Genomic DNA, 13,538 nt, shown 5'->3' on the forward strand with positions numbered 1-13,538 from the left:
GTAACTTTACATACATTATGCATGCACACATACCAATCATAAATGCTGTGGCCCTTTCAGAACCAGGCACCACATTGTATGGGACCCCCAGAGTAAAAGCCTCATTGTGGTTCTCATCAGAATCTTCTTTCCTCCAGATCTTAAACTCCCCAACTGAACCCCAACCTGTTGAGAAGCCTATGTGACGAACCTGCAGGAACAAATTAAAAATTACATTATATATTAGTCTAAATTATTACAACCAGTAGTTGATTATTGTTAGAGCCAAACCTGTCCAGGTATGTGTCCAGCCCATTGGAGGATCACTGATTCATTGGATGTGTGCAAACCATGGCCCACCTGGATAAAACAACATGGAAAGAAAAGAAAAAAACATTTAGAATTCATTATTTAACTCAATAAGCATCACAGAATCTTCCTAGAAAGCCACCAGTGCTGTTTGAGTACTCCATCATATTCTGCATTAATAATGACCATTTACCAAGTGATGGCGATGCCGGCGTGAGCGCACTCTCTCTGGTATTTCAGAGCTTCATTTTGTAGATAAATCCACTGCCGAGCCCTTTAACTCATCCTCCTCAAAATTCCACGGTCTCCCAAGAAAATAAATGAATCCTATTGGGCTGTAATATCCTGTCCACTACAGCGGGCTTTTAATTGCTCCCTTTGGTGAATGGTGCGAGGCTAATGCTGGGGCCGGGGAGCAGTGTGCCAGTCACTGAGTGCCATGCGAGCATCAGGCCATGGATCACAGAGTGTCTTCAGCGACAGCAGCCTGTTAAGCGTGACCTTACAGGAAGGCATGCCAGTAAAAGTGGCGCCAGTCCTCCTAACACACAGACCCTGTGGCCTGCAGAGTCTTTTACTCTCCCCCTTTGGTGTGATATCCACAATCTAAATACATGTTTGCTGCACCAGTTACTACAGGTAGTCCTGGAGTACACAAGATCAGTCTTTTTGAAGGTCTTGGTCCTGTTTCAGAATTGACCATATTATAACTTGGTTTTAGCTGCCTGGCCAGTCACTGTGAAATATGCACAATCTATTCTACACTGAACCAATCACAAGCCTGGGGGGTGGATGTTTCGCAATGTGTCATACATACCAACTACTTTTTGTCGTGAGTCAGTCAGTTCCAAGTCCGCAAATCTCTTTACAACTGTTGTCGGTTGTTTACTTAATTCAAAAATAAGGATTGAATTACAGATTACACCCTGTATTCTTAAATTTCTCTGACAAAAAGTGTCACGTCCATCTTATCTGTGATTGGTTTACTCAGCGCCTGTTAGTCCCGCCTTTATACAGGATGACCCAAAAAAACGGGAATTTTTGAAGTGCGTATTGGCAGACATGAACAAGTGGCAGCACTGCGAGACAGTGACCTTGAGCAAGTAAACACACCCCCAATTTAGTAACCATGGATCAGTGGAACGGGCAACAGCGTGCGTTAGCCATAAAAATGTTTTATAAAAACGGTGATTTTTCTTGTGGGGCTATCTCAAGAGTAAAGTGTACACGACTCGACCAAGAGCTCTGGATGAGTTAAAACAGAGAATTCAGGATGAAATTCACAGTATCCCAGCTGAGATGTTGCAGCGGTCATTGAGGAATCTCAACAGCAGATTTCAAGAATGCATTCGTACAGGAGGACGCCATCTACAGGAAGTAATTTTTTAAAAATGAAAATTCCATCATTGTTTCTTAAATGGCATGTTTTAAGGTTTCAATTACTATGAATAAAATATTTTTCTTCCATCACTCTTGGTTTTACTGGATTGTTAAAAAGTTCCCATTTTTTTGTGTCACCCTGTATTTGGATTCAAGTCCTGTGATTCACATGGGTTTCTCATTGAGAAAGACAGATGGCTGGCCAGGCTAACTTGGTTTTGCCACAGAATTAAATAAGAAATTAAATAAATGATATGTGTACTGGAGGAAGGTTTACCTTACAAAGAGAAAAAATTGCTGCATAGTTTCTCACTTATGGTAGAAAATATGTTAATTCCACATTATCAATGAATTTGCAATATTTTAGAAGTTTGTGATAAGATAAGATAAGATAAGATAAGATAAGATAAGATAAGATAAGATAAGATAAGATAAGATAAGATATACTTTATTGATCCCCCAAGGGGGAAATTCAAATGCATCTGTTTATATCTGTTTTAATCAGGGCTAAAAATGAAATTTCTTAAAAACAACTAATTAATATAAATTGGAGCAAAGATCAAAGCTTTTATCAGCACACAGAGATCATAAAAAAGGTTAGTGTAAATGATACAAGCAAAGCTGGCTAGCTAACATTAGCAAGCTGCTTCTGGACCAAACCTCTTTAGACATCTCTTCAATTAGTGAATATTAGCTTTACATATTAACCATGAATGGATCTCCTGCATATTACCTTTCTGTATCTTCTCAATACATTTTCGAATACAATTCTCCAGTCTTACCTGTACCACCCCTCCTTTCCAACTGATCCAGAAACTACGGAACTCATCCCAGGAAAGGATGCCTGGTGTGGAGGCAGTGACCAGGGGTTCCCCCATCTTGCCCATAGAGATCCAAGAGCGGGTGTTCTGTCTACCTCCAAGTACAATCTCTATCATCTCTGCACTATCATGAGGGCTAGCAGAGAGGGCAAAATGTGCATCATTGTGGGTCTTCACCGCCACTTGGAACTGGTTCATCCTGGCTGGCTTTTTCACATACTGATACTCATACTTGTTGGGAGTAGAAATGTGGATCTTCTCTGAAAAAGGAAACAATGACTACAATTACACTTTTAGCTTGTATTTCTGATTCTAAAAATACAGCTGAAAACCTTGCATTTCTTGAAAGTTTAATGTAAAAAGGGACATTACACTGACCATTTGGACAGAAGAAGACACTGTAAGTGTATTCTCTGGGCAGGCCCTCTGGCTGTAAGGATAATAATTGGTGAAAATTAAAATCTTTTACATTGTTAGGTGAAAAACAATGCAAAAAAATGATAAGAACTGCATATTGAAAGGGAATTCATATATTTGTGTTACCAAATTTGATCAAAAGTTTGATTTCTCCCACTTGAGAGGCACTGATCAACTTTCTTACCTCCACCAGAACAGTCCTGCGTACAAAGTCCAATCCAGTCGGGGTCCTTCTTTCGTCCACATCATTGCCTGTCTTGCCAGTCTGGAATCCATCTGAGCAGCAGCTCGGTTCACTGTATGCTATGGCCCGGGCTATTGATGCAGGAGGGAGAAGAAGAATCAGCTCTCGTCTCCATTCCTTCTGGCAACATCACCACTTCAGGTTGTCTGTATGGTACATCCCAATCCAAACAAACAATGGCTGACAGAAATCAGCCTGATATTTAAGGACCAGGTCAGAGAAGAGGCCAACACTAGATGTAGACATCTCTTAATTTGAGTCCCTTTCTTTTAATTAATTTCCAGGGGGTCCTAATAGTTGTGACACATGAAATGGTTTATAATTATCATTATTAACTGCCTCTATGCAATTTGTTTTGATCTCTGCCAATTTAGAAATTAATGCTTGAATGGCTGAACGGTGATTTCTCTGTCATCTCTTATAACACGATTAGGACAAACATGTCTGTAAGAGGACTCCTAGTTCTCTTGCTGGGGAGCACATTGGAAATGTGGCCCTGTGCCAATGGTACCTCTTTGTGTGTGTGTACTGAGAGGGAAACACAAGGGGCCAGTGGACTAGGAGAGGGGCCATGGGGGGCCCATTGACCGCCAGTGACCTGCAAACTCATCAACATGCCACTGAGTGTCACAGCACAGCTCTGGTTGCTCCCCCACCGCTAGCCTGCTTTGTTCTCACATGCGCTCTGGAGGGGACTGTTTGTAACTCTGGGTGGGTGACCAGATCACACACAGCTTAGCTCCTTGGCCAGTAGAGCTCTCCTAAGCCAAAGGTTTGCCTTTTGGTAATGTGTCACATGACGAGGACAGCCAAGTAAAGAGCTGCTATTGTTTTTCAGTGTCACTCAGACAAGGTGCTTTCAGGGTAAAAAAAATTTCTTGGCATTTGACGGAGACAGAACACACGTTGATGCTGACTAATATAAACATGTTTATCATGGTATAATTTGTGTAGCCGTTGGTGCAGCATAACATCAACATTGTGGGATGGGTATCATTCCCACCTTTAATATTAACATAATTCTTTTTTGCAAATTAGCGAAAACATTACTGATAGTCTAACATCGACTGACAGGAACTTGCCTCATCACCTCTACCTTGAAAGTGCAAACCAGGTAATAGCAGTGCTCTAAGATTAATCACACGTCTGTCTTTTAACACAATTATCTATGGAAAACCTTAAGGAAAGGATGTTTAAACTCTGTCTAAACCCTAACAAAAGAGCATATAAAATTACTATGAAAATGTGGTTGACTGAGTATTTGTGACATTTATTTGAATATATTAGTTTGACTTTTGTTCATTTTGTGAGTACCTGTGATATTAGCAGACCCCAGCTCAGTAAAAGACAACACAATGGATGTGGGGGTAGCCTCCCCAGGAGCGACACACTTCTTTCGAGTAAGATGATGCTTTCCAGGATGGCCGACAAACTTAATGCCCTTTGGAACGGAGATTTTAACATGAACCTGCAGAGGAAGAGATTAGGAGAGGAGAGGAAGATACAAATCAGCAAATGACCTCCGCTGACAGACTACAATGACATAATTTCTGCCAAGCATGCCCCTCCCTCATATAGCGTGTCTTCCTCAAAGCTCTAAAAGTGACGGAGAATTTTTAAATCACATTGTGAATTTTCCATGCTGACTGACTCATGCTTCTCAAGCTCCCAGAAGGATTAAGTTGTACTCATCGTCCAATTTTCACAGAGGGCTCTGTAATGCTTAGGGATCTTTTAACTGTTCTTTATCCACATGCCACAAGTCATAAATAACCCAGTAGAGAATATAGGAATCGCATGTTGCTGCGGTGGACATCAAAGAGTGGGCGATGCTGGTTTGCATATTCACCTATTGTGACATCAGGGCTAAACACGCACAGGCCATTTAACAAGCTCATCTGCAAACATCATGATGTCATCTCTGTGGAGCGCAGGATGGACCCATTTAAGGCCAACATCAAGCTTAGACGGCTCTTCAAAGAAAGTGCTAAAACATGCTTCTGAGCTAATCTCATATCTTCATGATATAAACCTGTGCTTCCTTTGAACAACACTCCCCCTCCCTCAGTGTCCCTGGGCCTACATACCTTATATCTTCCTCCATACAGTTATCCAGCATCTACCCTTGTCTATCACAGTGTATTCACATCAAATCTACAGTATGTTGGCATGACAAATATGGCAGGTTTTGTTGATTACATGAAAAACATAACTCATAATGTAACTTTTTATTTGACATGATAATAGACTTAACTAGGTGGCTATGTTTTCTGATGTACAGCCTATTTTAGCTACTTGAGTCAGTTATGTGGATTACATGTACAATTTGCCATCTTGTCTTCTTGAAGCCAGAAATGACCATATTCAGACAAAAGGGTTGAACCTGGAGAATGTGAGGGATGATGGATAAACTAAATCTTGGCTTAGTGACATGATAAAACAGGACACTTTTACCATGAAGTTTACGATAGTTTAACTTATTAATCACATCTACAGTCAAGTTGCCTGTCAGGGATAAAAAGAAACAGGAGATCCAAAAGCTTGATTCAGGAAGCAAGCAAGGTGCAAAACACATCTGTCAATCAAAGCCCAACACAGCGGATAATCAAATCCTTCTATCAGCCTTAAAATCGTTTTAATGGAGCAGTTATTCAAAGGTGGACATCCAGATGACTTGACAGGTACAAAGAAAAAGAACAAAACCAGAATAACTCCTGGAAAAAAATTATTTACTTAGTATTTTTAAAGGGAAGTTCAATGTGAATTTATAGGAGCCAAACTTTTTTTGGCATCTAGATGCCATCAGTGGTATTACATTACAAGATACTTCTGGACTGGCATCACTTTGGAGTCGTGGTCCTTGCCCCTTAATGCTCAAGTCAAGCTTGTACTGGAGTCTGTGTTTGGGCTGGTTGTCTGTTGATGTTTACCCCACTTCTAACTGCAGTAACACTATCTCTACTGTTAACAGCAGAAGAGGGTCACTGTTGCAGTCAAGGACAAGTATGAGAATTTTTGCAGAAAAAAACGACTGGACTGCATATATTAGTTAGTTTACAAAGTGTTATCATGGATGTGGAAAAATGAGACTGTTGGGGAAAGTGCTCAGTTTTTAAGGTATGTCACACAGGGCTATTGAAGTAACTGCAAAACTGGAATACTGTCATATTAAAAAGCTAACCAGAGGATGGCTCACAACCGTAACACAGATGTTGTGCTCATCACAAGGCAACAAAACCACCCAAAGAATGGATATCAGGATTTGTTGTTTCAAAAGAATCATACCGATGGCATCATCAATCAATAAATAAAATTGTCAATCAAACTCTCCTAATCCACTAATATTTATCTGTAATTCCCCAAGACCCAGTGTAAATACATAAAATGTTGCATAATGGTTTCACAGCATTAATGTTACTCCAGTAGTGAATGTATTTATGTCTGTTTATAAAAACAGTTTTATGTCTGCTCACACTAAAATGGTTGGTTAGTTTGCAGAGCAACCTGTAGAATTTGTTTTGTCACTGCTGAATGATATAATGATGAGTTCAGATAGTGAATTACTGTAACTCTATTTTTGCCAAAGCAATGGCACAAAACACAGCATTAGGATAAAAAAAATATTTTGGGTCTTTCAGTGTTAAAAGTGTTTGGTTTGTCCTTTAACCTGCAGGATTTTGAGCATAAAATGTTAAAATGAGATTGTCTGCTTTAATAATGCATATAGTGCTATTGAATCATCAAAAATCCCAACTGGAGAAATTCTGTCACTGCTACAGGCCATTCACACACTGGAAATAAGAACTGATTAATACATGTACATTTCCTATTCTTTATAATAAAAAAAAAAAAAATAATATATATATATATATATATATATATATATATATATATATATATATATATATATATATATATATATATATATATATATATTAACTGTGGTCCTTACGTATATATGTTTTTAGGTTTCAGCTGGTATGTTTTACATCAATTTTAAAATACATTATCTAAATATTGGTAATATGCTTGGGAGAGTGGTCAGCTGTAATGTAAATAAACATAACATCTAGACAGTGGGATCAATTTTACATAGTGCAGGTATGTGCATTAAGATGGATCCACGTAAAGCCATTCTTTCATTGTCATCCACAGGAATATGATGGGAAGGGAAGAGTGTTAATGGGCCTAAAGGATGTCTTTGCTTCATGTGTTATTTATCGTCGTACCTCAGAACAGGTTGGCAGGTAGTTGTAGACAGTGAGGGGAACTTTGGTCTGCTCTCCTCTGATTAAGCTGTAAGGCAAAGTGAAGTCAACAAAAAATGGCTTGAAGGTACGAAGTTCCGCCCTCTTTGCCAAGCCCAGACCACTTCCTTCAGACAGGCCGACGGCTTCTGCCACCCATGAAGTGATCGAATCGGGTACGTCCAGCCTCAGCTCAGCTTCCCCAGTTTCAGCACTGCCAGTGACACATGTTGAGACATACGGTAAGATTTACTGAACAGTTCACTTGAAAGAATTTAGTATCATTGAGTGGTTTCATTTAATACAAGCAATAAAAAGTTATACACGACAAGGGCACATTTGATGAAATACTGAAGATTACTTTTATGTTAGACACCTGTGTCAACAGCAACACCTGCACCAATTTCCCTTCAGAAACCCTCTGAAAGGGATAGGTGTGAGGGACAGACAGGTGTTGACCCACTCTGTGTCTTTGAATGAAGTGAGCTGAGCTCATTATTGGCAACACATACTCAATGTTGGTCTTGGCAAAGTGTCACAAGGCATAATAAAGTTAAAAACTGAATGTGTGCCCTTCCTTTTGATCAAACTTGTCCAAAGTCCACTTTAATAGGCTTTAAAGGAAATCAGAGGTTTGGACTTCACAGGAAATTAGGCAGAGCTCAAGTCCCATCCAAAGGATTCAAGCATATGGAAATCTATGGGCAATTCATTTACATTGGCTGATAATGAATGGAAGGAGCTGTTGAGAAAATGACAGTCCAGTCCAAGATCACCCAATTTAAATGAGGCACATTTGCACCCACAGAGGGGAAATGCTGGAAGCTGTTGGACCAAAGGAACATCCGATTTCTCGGATTTTCTCCCCTCTTTTCCCTGCCATCTCTCATCTTCATTTACTCCTTTTCCAGTACTCTTCTACAACTCTAACCTTCTTGATATGTCTTTATCTACTTTCTCTTCACATTGTAGCCTTTTCTCATATCTTATCTTTTTTGTCTTGGGTATGTTCTATGTTCTTTCTCTTTTACTGTATTCCACTGCATTAAATTTTTAAATGTATCCAATGTTTCCACTTTCCTGGTGCATATTTTTTCAGGGATCTAATGCACACACACATACACACACATACACATATATACGTATACTCACAAACAAAATATTTATGAAGATTTCAATACCTGACATTGAGGCAGTGCCACACCCAAGTCTCTGGGAAAAATGTTCGCCTACGCTTCTCTGCTCTGCAAACAAAACACAAGCTGACATCAATAAAAGGCTTCAGCTGCTCACAATAAAACAACACCATAATTGGAAAATGTATTATTCAGAATTCCTTCCTGACGTTCTCTAAGTCACGTCATGTGTTTAATGTTCATCACTAGAATGAGAAGGTATTTGTGGTATTGGGGAATGTGGTCCTAAAATATGGAAGAAAGTTAATTTCTTTTGTCATGTTTTTCTCGGATGTCTATTTCCCAGTTCAAAGACCTTACTTAACCCGAGCATGATAAATACTGAGTCATATGTCTTATGGCTCCCTCATGGTTTTGTTTTCAGATTCTTTGTGTTCAGAGGAGTGCATGCCCATATAACTGTGTGTGTTCCAGTTAAATATCATAGTAAATCTTCATCAATAGCTTGTTTCCTGACAACCAGGCTTTACTAGACTGGAATTACTTACACACAGGAGGGTCTGGGTTTGGATCAAACATCCAATATGTACGCATCAACATTTCCTTAAATATTCCCTCCAAAAACATTACATGACACAATAAAATACTCTAAACACTAATTTGCCTGATAAAATCTGATTCAAATCTTAAAAATTAAACCTACTCCTTCCACCTCCCAGACTCAAAATGCTTGGTCTGTGAACAAGAAAGTTTTTCTACTCCCTTTAAAGTCCACTTTTGGCAAATTTGTAGCATTGTTCTTCCACCAAAGATGGATAAAAGGACAAATACTTTGTTCTTGTACTTAAGTACTATGAGAACTGTGAGTTTTCAAGTATCTGTACTTATTTATTTTTCTGATGTTGTACTTTTACTCCCTACATTTTAACATAATTATGTATATATTCTACTCCTTACATTTCAAAATGGGCTTTTCACTTTGTTTTTAACACTTTTCAGGGAAATCATCAATTACATTTATTTTGGGTTATATCTCTCTCTCTCTACGGGTATGTAATACACACAGCAAATGGTACTAGATAAAATTGAAAACAAAGCACTAGCAACATGGCATGAAAGTTGTAACAAGACAAAAGCAATGTAACAAGACATAATAAAACAAATATGTACCAGTAAACTCAGATTCTGATGCTTATTTTGTTGTAATATAATCAAACTGTTGATTTTTGTAACATTACATCAAAAGAATCAAAAGATCAGATGAAAACAATGCAAAAAAAATGACAAAAATGATGTAAAAGTTGAAGATATTTCAGAGCCTGTACTTTTCCACTTTCACTGCAGTAGAGAAGTTAAATTTGTACTTCTACTATTAAGTCAGTCTTTTTTCACCTGTGCACACACTGTCTACTTGAGTAACTAAAGTATGTACTTTTGCTACCTCTGCTTTCCACATTATACTAATCAAAGCTGCAAACGAGATCGCACCGCATCATTTTTCTGATATCATGAATGTGTATTGTATGTGCCCTACAGTACATTAATGAAAACAACCCAACAGTGTTACATGGTACATAGTGAAACTCACAGACTGCAATAAAGGAGCATGAACCAAGTAGGAGTAAACTTCAAACTAGATGCAAAATCTACACATCTCACACCTTTTTAAGCTTGTGCAACTTGCAACTATGCAACTTGTTACTTGATGTTTTGGACATGTGGACAGGGTCTTTACCTAGACAGAGGGCGGGAGTGCATGGCAGCCACTAAGGTGGACGTATGAGGTTGAAAAGCAGGAATGGCCTCATCTGTGTACATGCCTCCACTCTGCCGGTGGTTTAAACTCACCATATCTGTCATCACAACCAGCCCTGTTTCCTGTGTTAAATATACAGAGAAATAAAAACATACACATATATGCACACTGAGGTTATTATTTTTCACTCCTCCACCATAACTGAGGGCTCATTAGCTAAGCGTTCTCACTGTAAATGCAAAACGTGCGTCCTTGGTGATGTCCCAGTGCCATGGGAACACGGAAGACCGCCTGCGTCTTCTTGATGACAGCCCCGGCCACCAAAAATGTCCATCATCCTTGGGAACACCAAAGGCATCGGAAAGATCAAACTCTGCTAGCTCTTTAAACACCTGCCCAGAGGAAAGACATTGATTTAAACATATAAACACAGTTGTACACAGGAGGGTAGACCTGAACTACATATACTGTATGTTGTGAGCTATTATCCATAAAGAAAGGGCTCAATAAGTTCAGTGATTCTACACTTTATTTTGCTTAATGACGTGGATGAAGTTTGGATTTCAATTGAGGACTTGCAGCTGACGTCACTGGTCATGTGATTGTTGTTTACGCCGTCATATTGGTAGGCACGCTATCTGGATCCAGAGAGTCAGAACTGTTAGTTTATATTGTGTTTTTCTTTGGACTCGTGTTTGCGTGTTTTGTTATTTGTGAGTATGTCTGCTTCTGATAAAGGCACCATAGATGAGTTTCGATGTTTACTAACAACAGTGATGTGCTGGCAACTCGGAGGCAAAAACACTAGTACCAGCTACCAGCCAGCTCACATCAGCTGCGTACACCTCCAGGCTCTCCCCCAGAACTCATGAATAAGCCGGCGATATGTTCGCTCTAAAACGGTCCATTAACTGTCTCTGTCCAAAAGCTGATCCCATCTTCTCTTTCATGGCTGCATAATTTGACTTGACCTCATCGGGAAGGCTGTCCCATAGTAAAAAAGCAGACTTGCACAGACAGGTGGGGAGTATTCTCACCAGCTCCCCGCTGAACTCACCGGTGTCGCCCGCCGTAGCTCCGACTGCCACTTCCAGCTGCTTCACCCAGCTGAGGAAACTCTGTCTGCCATCGCCAGCAAAGGGAGCAGGTACATCCACAATCACTCTCTCTCTCTAGGGTGATAGGTCAGGGGAAGCCCTCCTGGTAGGTTTAAAGGGGTCTTCATCACTGTACCACATGATCACAATTCTTTTTTTCCATGCCACTAAGCGCAACAGGCACGCAGGCTAACTATACTGAGAAGCAGAGGTGGGCAATCCCAGCTCCATAGAGTAAAAGTCCTGCCATGTATTTGTTCCAACCACTCACTGAACCAGCCCAGTTTGATGAGCACAACTCCTCATCCAGGTAGATGAAGGGATAATTAGTGGAATCACCTGTGTTAAGTGAACAGGTAGAACCAATACATGGCAGGACTTTTACCCCATGGAGCTGGGATTACCCACCTCTGCTGAGAAGCTACGCAAACCGCGGTAATAACTATAAACAGCGGTCGGCAGACCAGAACCACCGCTGCCACCAATGGAACCGAGCGGTCTTTCTGCCTAACTTATAACTGGTGAAAGCTAAGTAATAAACGGCACACAGGACTTTAGCAGGTCCATCATTTAACACGTTGTATGATCCAAGGAGAGCTTGCCTACCAATATGGCGTCGTAAACAGCAAACCACATGGTCATGTGGCGTATGTGCAAAACCTTAATACTGATTACACAAATAAAACTGCACCACTTGAAAAACTTGATTTATAAAACATCAGATTTTAAGACTAATGTTCTGACAGTACACTATTCATATAAACTTAGAAATAACCTTGTCTGGACTCAGCTGGAAGCCAGGTTTTAATAGGTAAAGGCTCTTGTCCACGGTGGCCACACACACACAGGAACCCTTCTCTCCACGAACATGCAGGCTCACTGAGTCCCCCGGCATGGACTCATTAGTGGATAAAGATACAGACACCTGCAATAAGACCAGCATCACATACAACATTAGATCACGATTACCCTTCTCCCCACAATGACAATGCAATCAAGTGTGTCAAGGATGGTCTCTATTATATGTCAGTCCTCCTTAAAAAGAATTTTTAAAATTAATTCTTCATCATTGGGGGTTTGGGCACTTTCTGACATCTGCCATTTTCTTGGAAATGAAAATCTCACACACACATGCTGCATGACAACATTTATCAGTATTAGTACTTTTTCCTATAAGACCTGTTTCATATAGACTGATAATATCACTGAAAGTACCTTGAATTCAGTTCACCTCAAGTAAGTTTAGATCATAGCTAACTAACTGATTAACTAATAATGAACTATTAATTTGGTTGATTAGTTCCTTCTCATATCATCTGTTTAATTACTAATATTCTAAAAAAAAAGGTGGATTAATCAAAGTTGTGAATTGATTTTATGTAAATAAATAATAACATAAACAAATTAATGAAATTAATTCATCATTTTAGCACTAGTTGCCAGTGTTGGTCCAGTAATACTGAACATACAGTGAGGAGGAACATGACGGAGAGTGGAAAATAACAGCCTTTAGAAAGAAGACTTAAAGAGGGAGGTATGGTTAGAGTCAGCCATAAACTTTCACACATCAAAACTTTGTTTTTTGCAGTATGCAGTCACAAATTAGCTCTGTTAATCGGTTCCGCTGCCCTCTTTTCACCACTCAGTAACCTGTCATCCTCTCCTGTCACGACCCCACTCATCTGCCTGCGGCCCGCGTGGTCTCTGTCTCATCATGCCCTCAGAGCCCCCTCCTCCAACACACACACATATACACACACATACACACGCACAGTGTTGTAATGGCATACCAGGGAGCTGTAAATACTTCAGGGAGTTAACTCCACCTAATGCAGGCAGGAACTGGGGAGCTCTCCCCGGCCAACACAGCTGTTTGTTTACAGACATCACACTGTGGTCAGAGATGGTGCATGGATACGTGGGCTCAGCTTCAGAACTTATTAAGAAAGTGTGCCCTTTTCTCCAGGTTTTTATGAATATTACATACCGCAGTTATTTCTAAATTAATACAAAACTTCTAATACTCAGGCAAATCATTCTTGGGGAGCTTATTCACAGCTGATTAAGTTTTATATGTATATATATATATATATATATATATATATATATATATATATGTATTAAACATTTTTAGAAGTGGAACTTTCAAATA

The 13,538-nt window shown here is 39.7% G+C and overlaps 1 protein-coding gene across 1 annotated transcript in view; it reads right to left on the reverse strand.

The window, feature by feature from the left end:
• cpamd8 (C3 and PZP like alpha-2-macroglobulin domain containing 8) overlaps nt 1-13,538 on the reverse strand; it is a 52,490-nt gene that overhangs the window by 24,368 nt on the left and 14,584 nt on the right. Inside the window, exons 16-26 of the mRNA XM_030132931.1 lie at nt 12,162-12,311; nt 10,520-10,681; nt 10,269-10,411; nt 8,579-8,641; nt 7,380-7,611; nt 4,465-4,618; nt 3,091-3,221; nt 2,868-2,919; nt 2,451-2,749; nt 271-339; nt 34-190 (exon numbers count right to left, since the gene is read on the reverse strand). Coding sequence (XP_029988791.1) covers nt 34-190; nt 271-339; nt 2,451-2,749; nt 2,868-2,919; nt 3,091-3,221; nt 4,465-4,618; nt 7,380-7,611; nt 8,579-8,641; nt 10,269-10,411; nt 10,520-10,681; nt 12,162-12,311 — 1,612 coding nt within the window. The remainder of the gene's footprint in view (nt 1-33; nt 191-270; nt 340-2,450; nt 2,750-2,867; nt 2,920-3,090; nt 3,222-4,464; nt 4,619-7,379; nt 7,612-8,578; nt 8,642-10,268; nt 10,412-10,519; nt 10,682-12,161; nt 12,312-13,538) is intronic.

This window comes from Sphaeramia orbicularis, chromosome 4, assembly GCF_902148855.1.
Source record: "Sphaeramia orbicularis chromosome 4, fSphaOr1.1, whole genome shotgun sequence".
In the NCBI taxonomy this organism is placed as follows: domain Eukaryota; kingdom Metazoa; phylum Chordata; class Actinopteri; order Kurtiformes; family Apogonidae; genus Sphaeramia; species Sphaeramia orbicularis.